Below are 19,187 nucleotides of genomic sequence, written 5' to 3'. Positions count from 1 at the left end.
TTAATTCTTCATCCCTGCCCTCCTCTCCTTCGTTTCCTTCTTCCTAGCTCCAAGTTTCTTTCCTCCTTTTCTTTTTCCTCCCTTATTCATCTGCAGGGGACTGGGCGCATGGGTAGAGATGGCGGGCTCAAGGAAAAGAAACACCATTCGATCTCGGCCGTCGGGGGGGTTGGGCCGGACTCACTAGATGGGAGCGCAAAGGTTGGTTGGAGTTGGAGTTGGGTTGGAGATCTAGACCACAGGAGGGGGGGAGGGGGGAGATGGTTCGGGAGATCATGAACATCCGGCGTACGGGCTTCGGAGGAACACACACCTCGGCATTGAACCAGTCAATACCAGGTCATCAGGCTTCTTAGTAATGATATGAGCCGACACGGCTCGAGTTTTTTTTTTTTTTTTTTTCTCTCTCTTCTTTACGAAGCCCCCTTTCGGCGGGTGTACCGACTATTCTTTTGATAGAAGCTACGTTTTCTCACCGTGAACCGTTTTTTTTTCCCCTGTTGCTCGCCTCATCTGACCTACCGGTATCAATGAATACATGCAAAGTTCCAACCCACCGCCGCCGTCGCCCTCCCGAGGCTGAACAACCGTGCTGTGTTCTGCTGTGCTGTAGTACCGCAATAAGCAAGGCGTACCGATCGTGGCTAATCATGCGAAACTTGTGCGACGGTTCCAAGAATAACTATATAACAAGTTGACGTCACCCGCCCGCGCCGCATCCGCGCGTGCAACACACCCCACGGAGCGGTGCCTGAGACGGCGGGCCCGGCCAAGAAGAGCCTCGGGACCCTTGGGTTGGGCTGGAAAGCTGCACTTTACCGGCCGGCCGATGAGGCCTTGGCCGGTTACACGGGTGTAACTCGCATGGGATGGCCCGTGGCCGGGCCTCCCGGATAGGTCCGAGGTATGGAAGGTAAGGTTCCCTTAGGTATCAATCAATACTTGGATGCTTTTTTTTAATTTTTAAATGGCCAAGGGGTCGGTGCTGCTCGGTGGTTAGGGTTGTCTTTTTTTTCTAGGCTGGATGTTTACGTTTACCCCCGGGACGAAGCCGAGGAAAGGGGTGGAGGAGGGGGAAGGGAGTGGTGCAGACGTATCAGTGCAGGACCAGTACTGCGTACAGGATCGGTGCAGGGTGCATAGGTAGTGTGGGTTGGCCGTAGTGCCATGGAAGTAATGGAGCTGGGAAAGCCGCTGGAACGAAAAAAAAAAAAAAAAAACCTGAAGCAGGGGGGCAGACGAAGAGGGAGTGCGCGCGAGAGAAGAAAACATTGGGACAAAATCCAAAGAACGCCGGCGTCCAAGTACCCGGGGGTATATCTAGGGATCTAGGGGTACTTGATCCATAGCATCCCTCCAACCATATATTGACATGGCCCAGCCATTAGTTACTTGTATAGGTATAGTATTCTTAGAAACAAGGAAAAAACCAAGGATGACAATATGCCAACATGCTGTATGCCCCTTCTTCACCCAAAGACCTGCAACCCGCAAACGAACCAGACTTTTTTTGATAAGATTTCACAAAACAAACATCAACGCATCCCTCTCATCGCTCACGATCCTCCCCCACTCCAAAAGCAAGCGAAACAGGTACACTTGGGCGTCCTCCCTCCTGAGCGCCTTGTCGGCCCATTTCTGGCCTTCCTCGGCGATCCAGCGGCCGTCGTCGTCGCGCCCCGGCATGGCAACGTCGGCGCCGCTGCTCTGGACGAGCCGGAACCCGCCCCTCTCCTTCTCGACGCCGGCAAAGTAGGCGATGGTGGCGTGCAGCGCGTGGTAGCGCAGGTCGAGGGGCACAAAGTGGACCCAGGGCCGCAGGCGGTCGGTGTACCACTCGCGAAAGAGGCTCGCGACGATGGGGGCGGAGCCGGAGCGGAGGGCGCGGAGGAGGTCGCGGGGCGGGCCGTGGTCCGTGTCGACGAGGAGGACGTAGCGGTGGCTGAGCGGGTCGTTGAGGGCGGCGGCGGGGCCCTCGGCGGCGTCGGCGATGCGGAACTCGGCGGCCGGGTCGACGCCGGCGGCGGCGCAGCGGGCCTGGCCGCCGCCTGCCGCGCGGCAGGGGGCGTAGGACGAAAAGGCGACGTCGAGGGGCAGGAAGTCGTTGGCGGCGCCCGTCGCGACCTGGTGCAGCTCGACGCGGGTGGCCTTGGTGTCGCGGTCCTGGAGGACGAGCTGCACGCGGGAGCGGTCGGAGCGGGCGGGCCGCGAGAGGAGGTGGACGAGGCGTTCCTGGTGGCCGCCGCGGAACTGGTCGTACGTGGTGGAGACGCGGTCGACCTTGCCGCGCCAGGCGACCGACTTGTGCTTGACGTCGAAGGGCTCGTGCGGCGGGGGAGGGGGCTCGGCGATGCGGCGCAGCGGGAGGAGGATGTCGCGGTAGCTGTCGGTTTTGGAGCGGCCAAAGACGGGGAGCAGCTCTTGGAGGGGGCGCAGCGGCGAGGGCGTCATGTGGAAGCCGTGCAGGCGGAACAGGTCGGGCTGGTGGCAGATGTCCTGGGCGCGCTCCCAGTCGGCGAGGTACTGGCCCTGGGAGTGCGGCGCCGCGCACGAGGCGCAAAAGTCGCGGACGTCCCAGTGCGTGCCGGCCCGGCCTCGGGTGCCCGTGGGGCACGTGAGGGCCGTCATCTCGCGGAGCGCGGCGGCCGAGGTGAAGAAGCCCCCGTCGGGCGTCGGGGCCTCGTCGTGGACGGCGCGCTTCACCGCGGCCGGCTCGGGCTCGGGCTCGGGCTCGGCGCCGGCTGCCGGTTCGGACCCGGCGTCGGCCGTTGCGTTGGCGTTCGGCCCGGCGGCCCTGGGAAACAACCTGCCGGCGCGCTTCCGGCCCGCGTTCCGGAGGCACCGCTGGACGACGTCGGCCGGCGGAAGCACGCGGGGGCGCTCGTCCAGGTTGACGGCCAGCTCCATGTCGGGAAGGTGCTCGGCAAAGTCCTTGATCAAGGCCAGCAGGTCGTTGATGACGGGCAGATCGGGGCTGCCCGGGGGGAGGTTGTGCCGGGCCTGGCCGCCCTTGATCTCGAGGAGGGCCATGGAGGGCTCCTCGGCGGCGCGGCGGACGCCGTCGCGCAGGGCGGCCGGGGACAGGCCCCAGAAGGGCAGGAGGTCGTTCTCGATCTGCGGGAAGTGGTCGATGACGAGGGAGCGGCGCTGCTTTGCGAAGTCGTACCAGGCGTCAAACTTGGGGGGAGGGGCCCGGCCGTTGTGGCGCTCCTTGTACTCGTCGACGGCCACGCGGAGGGAGTCGCTGACGGCGGCACGCACCAGCCAGCGGTTCGCCTCGGTGCGGGCGTCGTACATGAGGCGGGAGATGGGGTGCTGGCCGACGACGCGGAGGGCCTTGACCGGGGTGTAGATGGCGGCGACGACGGTGACGGCGACGAGGAGGAAGACGACCAAGGCGCGATGGACGAAGACGACGGTGACGACGTTGTTGGCGTAGGCGAAGCACGAAAAGCCGACGCAGACGAGCGTCAGGGCGAGGTAGACGGTGGCCGGGGAGACGTTTTCCCAGGTGCCGGCCAGCCAGGTGCGGCGGACGGCCTCGGTCAGGCCCAAGAGAAAGGTGATGGTGGCGGCCAGGGTCAGAGGCCCGCCGCCTTCGGCGGTCATCAAGGCGGTGGCGACGAGGAAGACGGACAGGGCGAGGCCGTCAAAGGCGACGTCGAAGGCGTAGAGCGAGCCCAGGCCCCGGAACGAGTAGCTCTCGGCGGGGCTGGGGAGGTAGACGCGCGAGGCCCAGTAGAAGAAGGCGGTGCCGAGGGAGGCGGCGAGCAGGAGGCCGCTCAGGGTTCTCAGGCGGCTCTTGGTGGTGCGAGACCAGGCCAGGACGCGCCACAGCATGATGGCGATGGCGGCGTCGAGCAGCAGGCCGAGCCACTGGAAGAAGACGACGAGGTAGCTCGCATCCCGGCTGGCGCAGAAAAAGGTGGAGCGCGGGTCCTGGGAGGCGGCGAGGTAGGTGCCGAGGGAGAGCATGACGACGGCCATGGTCAGGGAGGAGCGGGACTCGGTGAACCAGCTCCCGAGGGCGTCGAAGATGGTGGCGCCGAAATCGTCGTGGTCGTCATCGTCGTCGTCGTCGCCATCGGCGGCGGCGGTGGTGCGGCCCGGGCGGGTGCGGCGGCCCGGGAGCAGCTCGTAGAGGAGGATCGCGAGGGGGAGGAAGGCCTCGATGCCCTGGGCGGAGCACTGCAGGTCGAGGGTGACGCGGTGGAAGAGCTCGAGGCGCAGCAGAAGGGCGATGGCCAGGCCCGGGAGGAAGTATCGCCTGGGCTTGGGAGGCAGGTTGAGACGCCTCGGCTTGGAGGGGAGCAGCTCATCGTCTGAACCGTGCATCGTTAGTCTTGGACGGATGGGTACCTAGGGATGAAGCGCTTGCTTACCGAAGCGGCCGTGGGTGCCGGGAAGCCATGCCGCCCCGAAGCTCACGGCGTAGCAGGCGATGGATGCGATGAGGAGCACGAGGAGGGAAGAGAGCCTTGGGTGTTCTGCCATGGATATGCCATGAGGTGGTCAGCCAGCCGACGGATGCAGACAAGAGAGGGCAAGCCAAGGTCTCTCACCAATGATCTGGTGGTCTTCGAGGTTGTGGGCAATCCATAGAAAGGAACCGACGGCGCTGATGAGGGATGGATGGGGGGTGTTAGTCTGGATGAACTTCACACGCGTTGAGATGGGGGGGAGCCAGGGGGCATGCAAGACTCACCACAACGCCGCCAATGCGTTTGCCATGATGAGGAAGAAGAAGAAGAAGAGGAAGAGGAAGAGGGATGTTTTTAGGGGCCGCGCCGAGGCCCTGCCCGGATCGCCCGACGAGCCAGATGCATCCAGCCAGCCAGCAACGGCCTACGAGTAGGTAATGCCTAGGCGGAGAATCACCGGCTGCCTGAGCCAAGGTAGGTAGGTAAGTATAGTACCAGGTAGGTATGCAGCTGTGATGTCGGGACCGTGGCCTCTCTGCTTTGCGAGTGTGGAAGCCCCAAGCCCATCCAAGTGAAAAATCGAAGGGTGATTTGATGTGTTGATGTGTTCCAGGTTTGTATGGTTTTTTGTTGCGTGGTGTAGGTGGCCCGTGGCCCAGGGGTTCACGGTTGGTGGTTGCAGGTGGAGCGAGAAGACGAACTGCCTGCCTGTGACTTTTTTTTTTTCCTTTTGGGGGGGGGGGGTGGGAGTGCACGCTAGGTACCAGGTAAGGTAACCTGGAAGGTCGGGTACCTACCTCAGGTCCTACCTGCTAACGTTGGGTTTCCTTTCCAGTGCAGCGGCCTCGCAGCCCTCCCCCCCTTGCCCGGGAGGATGACGGGCTGTCCGAGGGACCCGCTGGAAACGGCCGGGACTGCTGAAACCTGGTACCATCATAGTACCATGGTACCTCAGGTAGGTAGTTACCTAAGGTACCTAGGGCCCTATAAGGCGGGGGGGGGAAGGGGGGGGGGGATCCAGCGCCATGTTTCAGTGGGTCCAGGGCGGCATCCCTGGTCCACTTCTTGATTGAGCCGCGTCGCGTCTCGAATGCCTTGGCACCTCTTTCATCCCCTTCATCCATGCCATCCAGACCATCCAGACGGGCATCGTCATCCTCCCGTCCTCCAACCTCGCCCTCTTTCCCTCGAGATACCTTACCTGACCTTGCCTACCTACCTGCCTACACCGCAGGCACCTGGAGGTACCCTCAGGCACTCCAGCTTGTTTTCCCAAGATTCAGGGCAGGTTCCATGTCTACAACGAACCATCTACCTGATTACCTGCCGGGTGGGTAGACAGACCTAGGTAAGGTGTCTTGGGGTAAGAATCAAGGTATCGACCTAGGTTGGAGCCATCACAGCATCTGGGCCTCCCTCATTCAACAAACCGCCACCCAAGTCATCAGCGCCATTTCTCACACACCGCATCCGATGCCGTCCATCCAGACGGGCCCCGCCGCCCGGGGCCTGCACTTTGTCTACATCCCCGCCGTCTGCACCCTCATCGCCTTTCTCGGCTACTTTTCCCAGTACCTGTTCGGCTCGGATCCCAACATCGCCCCGGGCCCCCTCTCCCGTCGCCAGTCCCTCACCTTCAACGCCCTGCTCCTCTGCCTCTGGTGGTGCTACTACCGCGCCTGCACCGTCGACCCGGGACGCTACGTCTTCCCCTCCTCCCAACAGCTCTCTCCGCCCTCTTCCTCTCCCAACGCCCCCCTCTCGTCTGGTTCTTCTTCTTCGGGGCCAACAACAACCACTACAACAACAACAACAACAACGCGATGGTGCAAAAAGTGCTCCCGCCCCAAACCCCTCCGCGCCCACCACTGCCGCCACTGCGCCCGCTGCATCCCCAAGATGGACCACCACTGCCCGTGGACCGGCAACTGCGTCTCCATGCAGTCCTTTCCGGACTTCCTCCGCTTCCTCGTCTACGCCAACCTCGCCCTCGCCTACCTCGCTTCCCTCCTCTGGCCCCGCCTCGCCTTCGTCTGGTCCGACCGCCACCTCCCCGCCTACCTGGGGCCCTCGGTCGGCAGCCTTGCCGGCCTGGCCGTGCTCGCCCTCGCCCACCTCGTCACCTCGCTCGCCCTCCTCATCATGCTCGTCACCACCGTCCGCTCCTGGGTCACCAACTGCACCATGATCGAGGCCTGGGAGATGGAGCGCCACGAAGCGGCCGCCGCGCGCGCCGAGTCGGCCGGCTATGATGGAAACCGCCACGACGACGACAACAACAACAACAATAACGGCGACGACGACGGGCCCTTCTGGGCCGACGACGCCGCCGTCCTCCGCGCCCGCCTCGCCCGCGTCGAGTTCCCTTACGACATTGGCTTCTTCGCCAACATGGCCCAGGCCATGGGCACCCGCAACCCCCTGCGCTGGTTCCTGCCGGTGTTTGGCGGCCACCCGGTCGTCGACAACGCCCGCCCGGGCGTCGGCGCCGGCTGGCGCTGGGACGAGAACGGGTTCAACGACCTGCCAGGCATGTGGCCGCCGCCGGACCCGGAAAAGATGCGCCGCGAGGCGTTGCAGCAAAGGCGCCAGCAGCGGCAAAGCCTGAACGGCCGAGACGGCGGCGCCGGAGGAGAAGGAGAAGGGGGGTTTCTCGTCGACTACGACGCCTACCGCACGCCCGAGGAGCTCAAGGCGGCCTTTGCCAAGAGACAGCACGAGGACTGGCAGCGCCGGCAGCGGCTGCGCGAGATGGTGCGGACCCAGCACGGCGGCGGCGGGATCGCGGCGGAGCTCGAAGAGATGGACGCCCGAGAAGCAGGCCGCCGCCGCGCGCCCTGGACCAACTCGGACGGCGACCGCCTCTGGGACTACGGCGTCGACGAGGACGTCGAGGAAGACCGCCCCGCCTCGCCGCCGCCCGTGCGTGGATCCGATCCCGACGACGACGACGAGATTCCCCTGGGAGAGCTGATCCGTCGGCGCAAAGCCACCCGGAAAGACCACGACGACGAAGACTGAGGGACGCAAGTCGCTCTCTCTCTCTCTCTTTCTTTTTCTGTCCACTGTCTATTCTTATCCCTCCCCACCGCCTCCTTGTACAGCGCGTCGGTTCCTCCTTGGACTCCTCGTATCCGAGTTTCATCTCTGCGATCCATCTCATCCCCGAGGTGCACCATGCCTGTGACACGGCCCCGGCGGAATCAAAAGATTGATGGCCACATGACAGCCCACCAGCATCCATGCACTTCAGAATAATACCTCAACGCAGGGAGGTTGTGTCGACGGTATCGCGCAGACACGCAGAGAGACGCAGGGAATGGGAGGATCAAGCCGAACAGGAACAAAGAAGCAGCAGCAGAGACAAGAAGAAGAAGAAGAAAAAAAAGGCATCGCTGGATCTACTCCACCCATGCCCATCCTTCTCATCGGCAACAACAACAACACCACCCACTTTCAACCCCCATCATCTAAGAAGGGAAACCAAGATGATCTAATCAACAAAAAAAACGCAGCTCCCAAATCAGGTGTCTAACCACACCCTCCCCCTTAAACACAGCCTCACTCCCCTCCTCTCTCCCTCCTCATCATCTGAGATATAATATGCCACCTGCGTATAGATGTCACCAATCATCATCCGCCTCGTCCCGCTTCTGCATCGCGTTCTTCCTCGCCAGCAGCGCGTCCGCCAGGCTCCCCGCCAGGCTCGGCGTCGGCGTGTTGCTCCGTGACGAATCCGCCCCGTTGAGGCTCATGCCCGAGTCCCGGGCCTGGAGCGTCGCCGCCGCCCCGGGCTTCTTGCTCACCGTGGGCCGCTTCGCCGGCGGCTGCGGGGCCGCCGGCTTGGGTTTCGCAGCCGCCGCCGCCGCCGCGCCGTTGGAGGACGGCGGCGGCGGGGGCGGCGGGCGAGCGGCGACGGCGGGTGGGGGTGGGGGCGGGGCCTGTTCCTCGACGTAGGCGGCGGGGACCCACGCTTGGGTTGCGCCGACCTTGGCGAGCCACCAGCCTGTTTGGTTTGTTAGAAGAGAGAAATGGGTCATGTCCGTACGTACATGCGTGCGTGTCGGGTGGTGGTGGTGGTGGTGGTGGTGGTAGCGGCGTGGGGAGGGGGGGCAAGGGGAAAAAAAGGGGTGGGGGTGGGTGGTGAAGAGGCCAACATACCATTATTCTCCTTTTGCACAATCTCAATCACCTGCCCGGCCTTGATCGACATCTCGTTCTCCCGCTGCCCGTTGAAATCATAAAGCACCTTGGCCATGATCTTGGGCTTGGCCGCCGCCGCGGGTGGTGGTGGCGGCGGCGCCCGCACCGACGAGTTGGACGCCTGCCGCGTGTGCGACGGAAGCGTGGTGGTTGTCGCCGCCGCCGCCGCCGCCGCTGCGGGTTGCGGTCGCGGAACTGGTCTTGACGACGCGGCGGCGGCGGGGTGGTGGCGGCAGCGCTGGGAAGCCCGGCGGACGGCCTTGGCTGCGGGGTGCGGTTGGCGGCGACCCTCGACGGACGACCGCCGGGGCCGCCGGGCTTGATGAGCTTCCCCTTGGTGATGGGCCTCGGGGGCATGGGCTTGCCCTTCGGGGTCGGCTTGGAGGTGGAGCTGGGGTCCTCGCCCTGCTGGGTGTGGACGGCGCCGCTCTTGTAAAAGTCGATCGGGGTGGGCGCGTCCTTGAGCACCTTGACGATCTGCATCTTGCCGGGCTTCTTGGCGTACTCGATGGTCTGGCCGACGCGCAAATCGAAGCCGCCCGGCATGACGCGCTTCATGTGGGTAAACATTTCCGTCTTGAAGACGCAGTTGAGCAGGGGGTCGGCCTCCTGCGGGGAGCCGACGCCCAGCGAGAACCAGTCGTCGCGGCACGAGGACGTGCCGACGAACTTGATGGCGCCGAGGGGGATGGAGCGCTCGACGAGGATCTGGACCTGGTTGTTGGCGCCCAGCACCTGCGCCACGATGTAGTACTTGGAGTTGGTGACGATGAGGATGCGCGGGCTCGGCTTGCTGGAGCGGCCAAACTTGGCCTCGAGGATCTCGCCGCGGCACGAGAAGACGGCGCGCTCGTTGCTGCCGAGCTGGATGGCGTTGCGGACCTGGGCGCCGGGCCCCGCGCTCGCGTTGATGCCCAGGTAGTCGCCGAGGAAGCGGCGCGAGCCCAGCAGGCTCATGCGGCGGCGCTCCTTGCGGCCGCCCAGGACGCGGTGGCCCTCGTCGCGGAGCTTGAGGAACTCGGCGCCGGTGCGCTTCTTGCGCCAGAAGCGCTGGATGCGGGTGGCGGCCTCGGCGCGGTAGGCCAGGTAGGCGCGCCACATGCGCTGGATGCGGGTGGCCATGTTGTGCCAGTAGCGGTCGCGCATGTGCTCGAGGGCGAAGAGGGTCTCGGGGGACTTGATGAAGGCCTTGGTGACGCCCAGCTGCCACTCCTCCTGGGGGATGCTCGTGTCCTTGAGGATCTGCCGGACGGCGGCCTCGTAGGTGCCCTGCCACGTGTACTCGCCGGCGTACGAGGTGGCGGGCGACAGGAGGAAGAAGCGGTCGACAAACTTTTCAAACGACTGCCGGTACGCGAAGCCGGCGCGGCGGATGCGCACGTTCTCCTGCAGGCCGAGGTACTTGATCTGGTGGAGGACGTTGGGCACGTTGTACTCGGCGGGCGACTTGTTCTCGTTGGGCTTGATGGTGCGGATGTACGAGGGCTGGCACTTCATGAGGGTGTCGACGAGGGCGTTGGCCGACGTCTTGATACGGTCGCCGGCCGAGGGCGGCTGCTTGCGGTTGTCGTTGTCGACCTGGTGGGGGAAGAGGACGTGGAGGAACTTGTTTTGGCTGGCCTGGACCAGGTTGAGGACGCCCTTGAGCAGCTGGTCCTTGTTCTTGTCGGTGATGCCGTCCACCGCGTACGTCACGTCGCCGGCGTAGTGCTTGATGATGAAGCCGCCCTGGCGGGCCGTCAGGTGCGGGTTCGACATGCCGTTGATGCTCTGCATGAAGGTGCGGTCGCAGGCGGCCGGGTCGGCGTGGGCCGTCTTGGTGGCGTCCTTCATGGCGGCGAAGATGCCGGGCGGGCGGGTCGACTCGATGAGGTCGCAGACGATCTTGTTGTCAAAGTACTTGATGGGGGTCCACTTGATCTGCTCGCGGGCGTACTCCTCCTGCTCGGCCTTGAGGGTCAGCTGGATGAAGATCTGCTGCAGCTTCTCGTTGACGTAGTTGATGCACAGCTGCTCGAAGCTGTTGCGCTCAAAGATCTCGAAGCCGTAGATGTCGAGGATGCCGATGGTGTTGGCGGTGGCCTGGCGGGCGCGCAGCGACTGGTTGATGCGCTCGACGATCCAGTCGAACAGGTTGTTGTAGATGGCCTTGGCGAGGGCGTCGCGGATGGCGGTGGCCTGGGCGACGTTGGCCGGGGACTCGATGACCTCGCCGCTGCGCGGCGTCAGGACGCGGATGGTGATGGCGTGGACGAGGCGGGCCGGGTCGACCTCGAGGAGGTAGGCGAGGAAGTCGACGACGGACTGGTCCGAGACGGCGGCGTAGCCGTTGTCGTCCTCGCGGAAGACGAGGTTGCCGGTCCACAGGACGGCGGCGAGCATGCGGAAGATGCTGTCCTGCTCGGCCTGGGTCAGGCCGATGACCTTCATGGCGTTGAGGGTGTCCTGGAACTCGGCCAGATCGTCGATGCCGTCCACGTCGAGGCACTTGGAGCGGCTCGTGTAGATGTACGTCTCGGGCTTCTGGACGCCAAACGACTCGCGGTAGCGCTGCGAGGCGCCCTTGGTGAACTGGTAAAAGATGTGAAAGTTGCGCTCGTTGCTGATCTGGCCGACGACGCGCGACTTTTCCAGCAGGTAGTTTGTGATGTCGGCGCCGACGGGCTCGCCCTGGGCGTTGAAGTGGATCTGCAGGTACTTGCCGAAGCGCGAAGAGTTGTTGTTGCGCAGCGTCTTTGCGTTGCCGAAGGACTCGAGCAGCGGGTTGGTGGCCAGGACCATGTCCTTGATCTGCTGGATGTCGCTCCCTTCGGCGCCGCCCGACACGTTGGCGATGTACTGCATGATCCGCTTGGCGGCCTCGGTCTTGCCGGCACCCGACTCGCCCGAGATGATGACGCACTGGTTGTCGCGGTAGGCCTTCATGTTGTAGTAGGCCGACTCGGCGATGGCGAAGACGTGGGGGGGCATCTCGAGGCGGTTCTTGCCGCGGTAGCTCTGGAGGACCTGGTCCGTGTAGATGCCCAGGTCGCGGAAGGGGTTGACCGAGACGAGCACATGGCCGATGTAGGTGTAGATCTCGCCGCCTTCGAAGCGCTTCTTGAGGTTCTCGTTGATGGCTTCGTTGGAGACGGTGCGGAGGAGCGTCAGGTCGGACACGCCAATCTCCTTCTTCTTGGTGGTGTCAAAGGTGGCCTTCTTGGGCTTGCTCTTGCCGGAGCCGGACTCGCCGCCGCCGCCGCCGCGCTCGGCCCGGGCGGCCTTGTCTTTTGCACGTCGAGTTATACCCTGGGGAAGAGAAAGGCGCCCACATCAGCCAAACTGTTCCACTTCCTACCAACAAGGAATCTTTGCGGCTCTCGGAGGAGGAAGAGGAAGAGGAGGAGGAGGAGGAGGATGCTCGGAGGGTCTCACCATGGCGGGCCCGTCATGCGCGTGTTATGTATCCAGCAACACCGGCCACTCGCGGGGGGATAGCGTGATGGAGATGGTGGAAGTCGGCGTTGGAGCTGTTGCCGCGATCCGGAGGTCCGACAACGCTGAAGGGCGGGGAGGGGTCGAGAGCGAAGGGACAGCAGAGAGTCGGTCGAGTGGGAGAGAGGGGGCGGAGGGGAACTCCGGTCGAGGTCTCGCGATGGTACGGAGGTGGGAGGGGAGGAGAATGTGCCGCTCTGAGATTACGTCGGGGATTCGGGCATTGGCTGCGCCGGGGAGCAATGCCGGGGGGGGGGGGGGGGGGGGGGGATGAGAGGGTCACGAATTGGGCGAGGGTGCCGTGAGTTCACCGCGAGGTCGCCCTGAGGGGAGTTGAGGGGGGAAGAGTCGAGGGGAGAGAGTCGAGGTGAGAGTTGAGGTGAAGATGGCGAGGTGGATGGTGCAAGTTCCCGTTCCCGTGTCGAGACGGTGCCTGACCTGGACGTTGCCCCCCCCGTAATCGTAACTGGTACCCCCGTAACTGGTAACTGAGCTGGTAACTAACGGGTAACCTAACAGCACGTTAACGGTTCGGTGACGAAAGGCAATCCCGCTTGCCCATCCCGATGGGAAATTGGTGGGGCAAGGGAGCCCAGAGGGGGAAAGACGAACCCGTCATCTCGGCCAATGGGAAATGGGGGGGAGGGGGGGAGAGCCGGGCCTCCGCCACAATGCACGCGTCAGCCACATGCGCCCCCCCCCGAGGCTGCCGAAGCCCATAGCCCATGGAGACATCGAGACGACGCAGAATGCAAAGAGCTTTTGTCGTCTTTCCATGCTGACTCATTCTGGTACTGTTGCCTACCGATGAAGTTGCCTGCTCATTGCACAGCATCGGTGTGGGCTTCCATCCCGGATGCATCGGCTACCAGCAACAACGCCACGGCAGAACTAACAGCTGGAGCTTGATCCTGCTCTGTCCCTGGATCCCTGATGCGCCTACTGTGTACTGTGTACATGTGTGTATGTTCAGAGGGCTTTGGGGGATGGACGAGGCGCCTCTCGGCATTGGAATGTCACTTCTTTGAGGCTGTGTAGATATGCTTAGGTTCCAAGAGAAGAGCCTTGAACAATACTTGGACGCTTAGACCCACCACCTGCGGTGTAGGGAGAGACGGCAGCCTTGTGTACCTGAGCTAGCGTCAGGTATTGTAGTTGAGCTCATATACACAGTACAAAGGGATTCCACGAATAGGTACCTAGTGTGGAGCGGAGGGCCCAGCTTATGTACCTTATCTGTCTCCCGGATGCCAACAACCGCTCAAGGTCATCTAGTGCAATGGCAAGTGTCATCAAGGACCCAGAGGCCTGGGACTCGACTCCTTTATGCAGGCCCCTCCAAAGAGCTTGTTAAGTGCCAGCACACTTGGAGATATGGAACCTGGGCCACCCTGGGATGGAGCTAAGCTTCCCGTTGCTTTCCTCCTCCTCCTCCTCCCTCCCTCCCTCCCCCCCCCCCCACAAGGCGGGCATTCAGCTCCCATAATGTTTCGATCCTGACGTCTCACCCTCGAAACCGGATGCTACCGGGGCCCGGGCATCGCTCAACAAACGTCGGGCTCGGTCGCACAAAGCTGTACGTAGGGCAAGGGGAACAAAAAAGACATGAGAGTCATGAGGAACAAGAGAAGCGCATCTCCCAACGATGCTTCGACCGATCGTGCCATTGGTTTTTCCCCCCTGCCAACCCCGTTTCAAACGCACCGAGATTCCTGGCTTCGCGAGCATGTCGGGAGAAACAACAGGAGCCTGACAGCCTTGTGCCGCGGGTACTTGTATGCTACAGTATGTATGGCCTCATCAGGCCTCGCACCCATCCCAGCAGCATTGTCGAGGGGGAAAGCCGGCCAATGAGGCCTGTGATGGTCCCGCTTACCATGTTAAAGTTTAGCCCTCGTTTCGGAGCGTGGTTCCCAGAACCGGCACGGGCTGAGCCGTCGTCTGAAGTGGAGTTGGATGCATGCGTCTTTGACGTTCACATCGCCGACGACAGGGTCGTGGATGTATGGAGCACCATGCCTTGAGATGCGATTCTTCCTCTGCTTGTTGACCGGAAGAAGAGACAGCCACGGGTTGAAAGGCGTGCCAACCGCCTCATGTTCCCGTCTCGCTCGTGGTTGTCCGCTGCGTCCCTCGCCTTGGCTCCGCTGGTCCTGTCCATCCCATCCACAGCCGCGTGGTTCCTGGCGGCGACCGTGGTCTCGGGAGCATCCGTGGGTTGGTCTCGGTGTACTGCGTCTGCAGAGAAGGGCCCTGCCAAGGCAGAGACAAGGCAGAGACAGCAAACAAAACCTACCGCAATCGCCAACATGCATGGCATTCGATGCATGGAAGAGCCGGGCGTCTCTGGGCATCGGCCCACTGGGGAGGTGTAGTGGAGCCATGCTCTTGGGAATGGAGGTGCCGCCGCCCATTCTCCTGTGAGGCATGGTCCAAGCAAGGCTTGTGATGAGCGTCAGTTTCGACAGCCTCTCTCTTTCTCTCCCTCCCCGCCATCGACGACGACCACGATTCGATTCGGAGCTGCAGTGTGCCGAAGGCGGGCCTGTGTGAAGTGAAGCCGGGGCCGACCTGAAGCTAAGGCCGCCAAGCGCCGAGTCTAAAAGTCCTTGGTCTCTGATTGGTCCCCCGGCACTAGGCCTGTTACCTAAAGCAGACTAGCGTCCCCTGGCTCCGGCCCCGAATGGTGTGAGTCGCCGCTCTCCCCTGCTCTTAAGCGCCCAGCAAAAGTCTTGGCTCTGCGACTTCAACGACGAAGCTCGTCTCGCTATTGTTGGCTCGCTGCACGTCCGCACAAAACCTCCCCGCGCCGCCGCATGTCCTTTTTGGCATCTTCATCATGGAACATACATACATTGAGGCAAACCCAGCCGGGCTTCCCAAGCTTCCACCGAATTGTGTGTTTTGTTTGTCTTGTGTCTCTTTTTCCGAGCCGGTGCCGCACCTCGCCTTGTCGGTACGTTATTAGTCGTGTACCTTGCTTAGCTCGTGCTCGTCCCCGCGAAACCACCCCAACCCCTGCCATTTCGAAACATCAAGGAGGTCGCCTTGGAGTCCCCTCCGTCAAAGCGTCTCTAACACGCGTCGTCTCAACTCCCTCCTCGCACCACCCGCCACGGGGGGCCGCCGTCGAGGGAAAGCCCCCGGAAATCTTTGACACAGACCTGGCAGCCGCAAAAACGGCTCGTCTGTCTGATCTGCAGTACCGGCTCCATCCCTCCTCATCCAACATCCGTCGGTCCACCTTCGACACACTCTCTCCCACCCCATCGTCCTCGTCCTCGTCCTCGCCGTCGTCCCCGTCCTCATCGGTCCTCGTCCTGCCCACCCCGGCCTCCAGAGTGGCCTGCCGCGTCTCGCATAACGCTCTCCCCTCCCCCCCCCCAAAAAAAAAATTCTTGCTGAACAAGACGAACATCCCCAGGACGGTTGGCGGCTGCCGGGGCCGTTGTTTGGAGGTTTCAAAGCCTAACCTATCCTTCCGCATCCCTGGGCCACTCGCGCCACTCACGAGCCGCTCGGATCGGGGGGAAGAGCAGGAGAGCCCAGGACTCCCGCCGGCGCTGCCGTTGCATCCATTCTTCGCCTGCGTCCGGGTTGCAGCGGTGGTCTCCCGGACAAGGAGGAGGAGCCCGCGTTACATCATCCGATCGCTAGCCGCTCGGCGCTCACTAGGGGGGTGGTCATCGTTTGGAGGGGGGTGTGGTTCCTCTCTCTTATGACCTAGCTTTTTTCGCCGCACATCATCTCGGCTTGCCCTCCTCTCGCCCTCTCTTTTCCTCTTTTCCCTCCTTCACCCACCTCTCCTCCTCTCCTTTGACCCGGCGAGGCAGACCACATCCTTGAGAAGACCCTCGTTTCCGCGAGCGCCTCTCTCATCCTAGTCCTTCATTTCACTTCTTCTCTTTTTTTTGTTGCTGCTGGCTCAGACCATTCTTTTGTGATCGCTCCCTTGTTCGATTCTCGCCGGCTTCGGGCTCCGACCAAGTCTTCCGTTCGGCCTTTATTTTGGTGCGTTGGGTTTTTTTGGGAACGGCTACGCGACTCGATACAACACCCACGCACGCATACATACATCGTAATACCGACGTTGGAATACCGGTCGGCCTTCACCTTTTGCAGACCGCATCGCCGCCGCCCAGCCGATCCGATCGCTTCGAGAGCCCAAGATCACTTCCGTCGCGGGTCGACATTTTTTGGTTTCATTTCACTTGAAACTCTTTGTGGGGAATTAAGAGGGGGAATTCGTCGCCAAGATGTCGTGGGTCGAGCTGTTGAAGAAGCAATTCACGGCGCAGAAGCTCATCTTCCACGTCCTGTTCTGGGGGCTTCACTGGGGTCTCTTCGCCTATGGATGGTGAGTAAGAAACGAAGGGTGGCCTGGCGACAGAAAAGAAGAAAGGGGGGACATGATCATCGCTGGGGACTCCGAGGCTGACAAACGCGAACAGGATCAAGCAAAAGAACGATCCGCGCCTGGCGCCCCTGAACCTGCTCCAGTACTCGGTCTGGATCTCGCGTGGTGCAGGGTTGGTGTTGAGCGTCGATGGCATGCTCATCCTCCTTCCGGTCTGCCGGACCGTCATGCGATGGATCCGCCCCAAGATCAGGTGGCTTCCGCTTGACGAAAACCTCTGGATGCACCGCCAGCTCGCCTATGCCATGCTGCTCTTCACCATCCTCCACACCCTCGGCCACTACGTCAAGTAGGTGTTTGCTTTCTCGGTCGTTTGCGACCTGGCCAAGGGGCCCTTGGCTAACATGCACGCATCACAGCTTCTACAATGTCGAGAAGACCCAGGTCCGCAACGTCTTGGCCCTGCACATCCACTACGCGCAGCCCGGTGGCATCACGGGTCACGTCATGCTCCTGTGCATGCTCCTGATGTACACGACCGCCCACCACCGCATCCGCCAGCAGTCGTTCGAGACCTTCTGGTACACGCACCACCTCTTCATCCCCTTCTTCCTGGCCCTCTACACCCACACCCTCGGTTGCTTCGTGCGCGATACCGTCGAGTCCCCCTCGCCCTTCGCCGGCAAGGAGTTCTGGGACCACTGCCTCGGCTACCTGGGTTGGCGTTGGGAGCTTTTCACCGGCGGCATGTACCTGTTTGAGCGCCTGTACCGCGAGGTCCGCGCCCTGCGCACGACCAAGATCACTCGCGTCGTCAGGCATCCCTATGGTAAGCCTCCGCTTGCGCCCGCCTTCTCTCGGCGCATCATCCGTGGGCTGTGCTAGGCTAACCCCGCTGCCTCGCTGCAGACGTGGTCGAGATCCAGTTCCAGAAGCCCTCGTTCAAGTACAAGGCCGGCCAGTGGCTCTTCCTGCAGGTGCCCGAGGTCTCCAAGTACCAGTGGCATCCGTTCACCATCACGTCGTGCCCTCACGACCCGTACGTCTCGGTGCACATCCGCCAGGTCGGCGATTTCACCAAGGCTCTCGGCAACCGCGTCGGCGCCGGCCCCGCCCAGAGCAAGCTCTACGACAACATCGACCCCATGGGCATGTACGACGTGGCGCTCAAGAACGGCCAGGACATGCCCGCCCTCCGCATCGACGGCCCCTACGGCGCGCCCGCCGAGGACGTGTTTGAGAACGAGATCGCCGTGCTCATCGGCACCGGCATCGGCGTGACCCCCTGGGCGTCCATCCTCAAGAACATCTGGCACCTCCGCAACAGCCCGAACCCGCCGACCCGCCTGCGCCGCGTCGAGTTCATCTGGGTGTGCAAGGACACGACCTCGTTCGAGTGGTTCCAGACCCTGCTGTCGTCGCTCGAGCAGCAGTCGACCGAGGCGGCCCGGATCCCGGGCAGCAGCGGCGTCGAGTTCCTGCGGATCCACACGTACCTGACGCAGAGGCTCGACGTGGACACGGCCCAGAACATTGTGCTCAACAGCGTCGGCATGGAGGTTGACCCCCTGACGGAGCTCAAGTCGCGCACCAACTTTGGCCGCCCCAACTTCCTCAAGATCTTCACGAGCATGCGCGACGGCATCATCGACCGGACTTACCTCAACGGGCTCGAGACCAACGTGCGCACGACCGTGGGTGTGTACTTTTGCGGGCCGTCGGCTGCCGGTGAGTTTTTTTTTCTTTTTCTTTTTTCTTGTCTAAGATGTCCAGTCACTGACTTTTTTCCTCCTCAACAGCTCGCGACATCAAGAAGGCGTGCAAGACGGCCACCTCTCGTGAGGTCAACTTCCGCTTCTGGAAAGAACACTTTTAATTGTACATACCTTTCGATAATCACGAGCCATGTCCTGTCAACAAGCCGGATTTTTTGCGCGCATCCCTGTTTTCCACGTTTGACTTGCATTGGTCTCACCGTTTGCGATGGGGGCCGTTCAGCCTGCTCGTGTTGAGGTTCTCTCTGCTCTCCAAGCGTTTGAGGGGAGCGAGGGTTGCTGTTGCTGAGTTGAGAGCTCGGGGCAGGTGCACAAGCAAACAAGACCGGCCAGACGTAGGGTGTGTGTAGTGACCGGGCCTCGGTGCCCCCGGCCCGCGCCCCCAGCCCTCCTGTCTCGGGGTCGTTGAGAGCCGTCAATGACAGACCGAAGATGTCCCTCCCTCCACATCACACACCTTACATCACACACCTCGCACACCTGTCTCTTGTTTTCGGGATTTCCTATCTAGCTGTCTGTCAGGGGGAGAAGAAAGGGGGTGTTAGGAACAAGCGAAAACGGGCGAAAGCTTCTTTTTTGTTTTTTTTTGTTTTTTATTGGTGGATCGTCCTGTTTGGATATACCATGCGCTGGGAAGCCGGGGGAGAGTAGTACATATATAGTACATACGCGGACAGCTCTTTTTTCTTATACAGCCCTTTTGCATTGCTTGCGGCTTAGGATCGCGGCGGCAGAATATATACCTCTTTTTTTCTCTCTCCCGTGTGGACATCAGGCATATATGTCCCCCCTGCGTGTGTACTGCGTGCGTACACCTTGTTTCGGTACGTATGAAACGTGCATGTGGATGGCGAGCGTGAGAGCACTGGTAGGTTTTGGTTCGTCGGTGGGAGGTCATGGCAGATGATCCGATCGGGTTGCGTTGTTTCGGTAATCGATGAAAAAAAAAAAAAAAAA

At 62.0% G+C, this 19,187-nt stretch overlaps 4 protein-coding genes across 4 annotated transcripts; 2 read left to right on the top strand and 2 right to left on the bottom strand.

Moving 5' to 3' along the window:
- Positions 1-1,521: 1,521 nt before the first annotated feature.
- Positions 1,522-4,731, bottom strand: VTJ83DRAFT_400 (uncharacterized protein; the record flags this gene model as incomplete). Its single annotated transcript, XM_071010441.1, has 4 exons — positions 1,522-4,322; positions 4,383-4,487; positions 4,563-4,618; positions 4,706-4,731. The coding sequence occupies 4 exons, from the start codon at positions 4,729-4,731 to the stop codon at positions 1,522-1,524; spliced, it is 2,988 nt and encodes a 995-aa protein (XP_070869753.1).
- A 1,163-nt stretch (positions 4,732-5,894) lies between these two features.
- On the top strand, positions 5,895-7,442 carry VTJ83DRAFT_399 (uncharacterized protein; the record flags this gene model as incomplete). Its single annotated transcript, XM_071010428.1, has 1 exon — positions 5,895-7,442. The coding sequence occupies one exon, from the start codon at positions 5,895-5,897 to the stop codon at positions 7,440-7,442; it is 1,548 nt and encodes a 515-aa protein (XP_070869752.1).
- A 602-nt stretch (positions 7,443-8,044) lies between these two features.
- Positions 8,045-12,041, bottom strand: VTJ83DRAFT_398 (uncharacterized protein; the record flags this gene model as incomplete). Its single annotated transcript, XM_071010417.1, has 4 exons — positions 8,045-8,427; positions 8,583-8,824; positions 8,881-11,912; positions 12,039-12,041. The coding sequence occupies 4 exons, from the start codon at positions 12,039-12,041 to the stop codon at positions 8,045-8,047; spliced, it is 3,660 nt and encodes a 1,219-aa protein (XP_070869751.1).
- A 4,313-nt stretch (positions 12,042-16,354) lies between these two features.
- Positions 16,355-18,331, top strand: VTJ83DRAFT_397 (uncharacterized protein; the record flags this gene model as incomplete). The annotated part of the gene is made up of 5 exons (XM_071010406.1): positions 16,355-16,455; positions 16,550-16,804; positions 16,875-17,284; positions 17,365-18,183; positions 18,255-18,331. The coding sequence occupies 5 exons, from the start codon at positions 16,355-16,357 to the stop codon at positions 18,329-18,331; spliced, it is 1,662 nt and encodes a 553-aa protein (XP_070869750.1).
- Positions 18,332-19,187: the final 856 nt, after the last annotated feature.

This window comes from Remersonia thermophila, chromosome 1 (genome assembly GCF_042764415.1).
Source record: "Remersonia thermophila strain ATCC 22073 chromosome 1, whole genome shotgun sequence".
Lineage (NCBI taxonomy): Eukaryota > Fungi > Ascomycota > Sordariomycetes > Sordariales > Chaetomiaceae > Remersonia > Remersonia thermophila.
The sequence above is the reverse complement of the archived record's forward strand: the minus strand, read 5'-3'. Positions and strand labels throughout refer to the sequence as shown.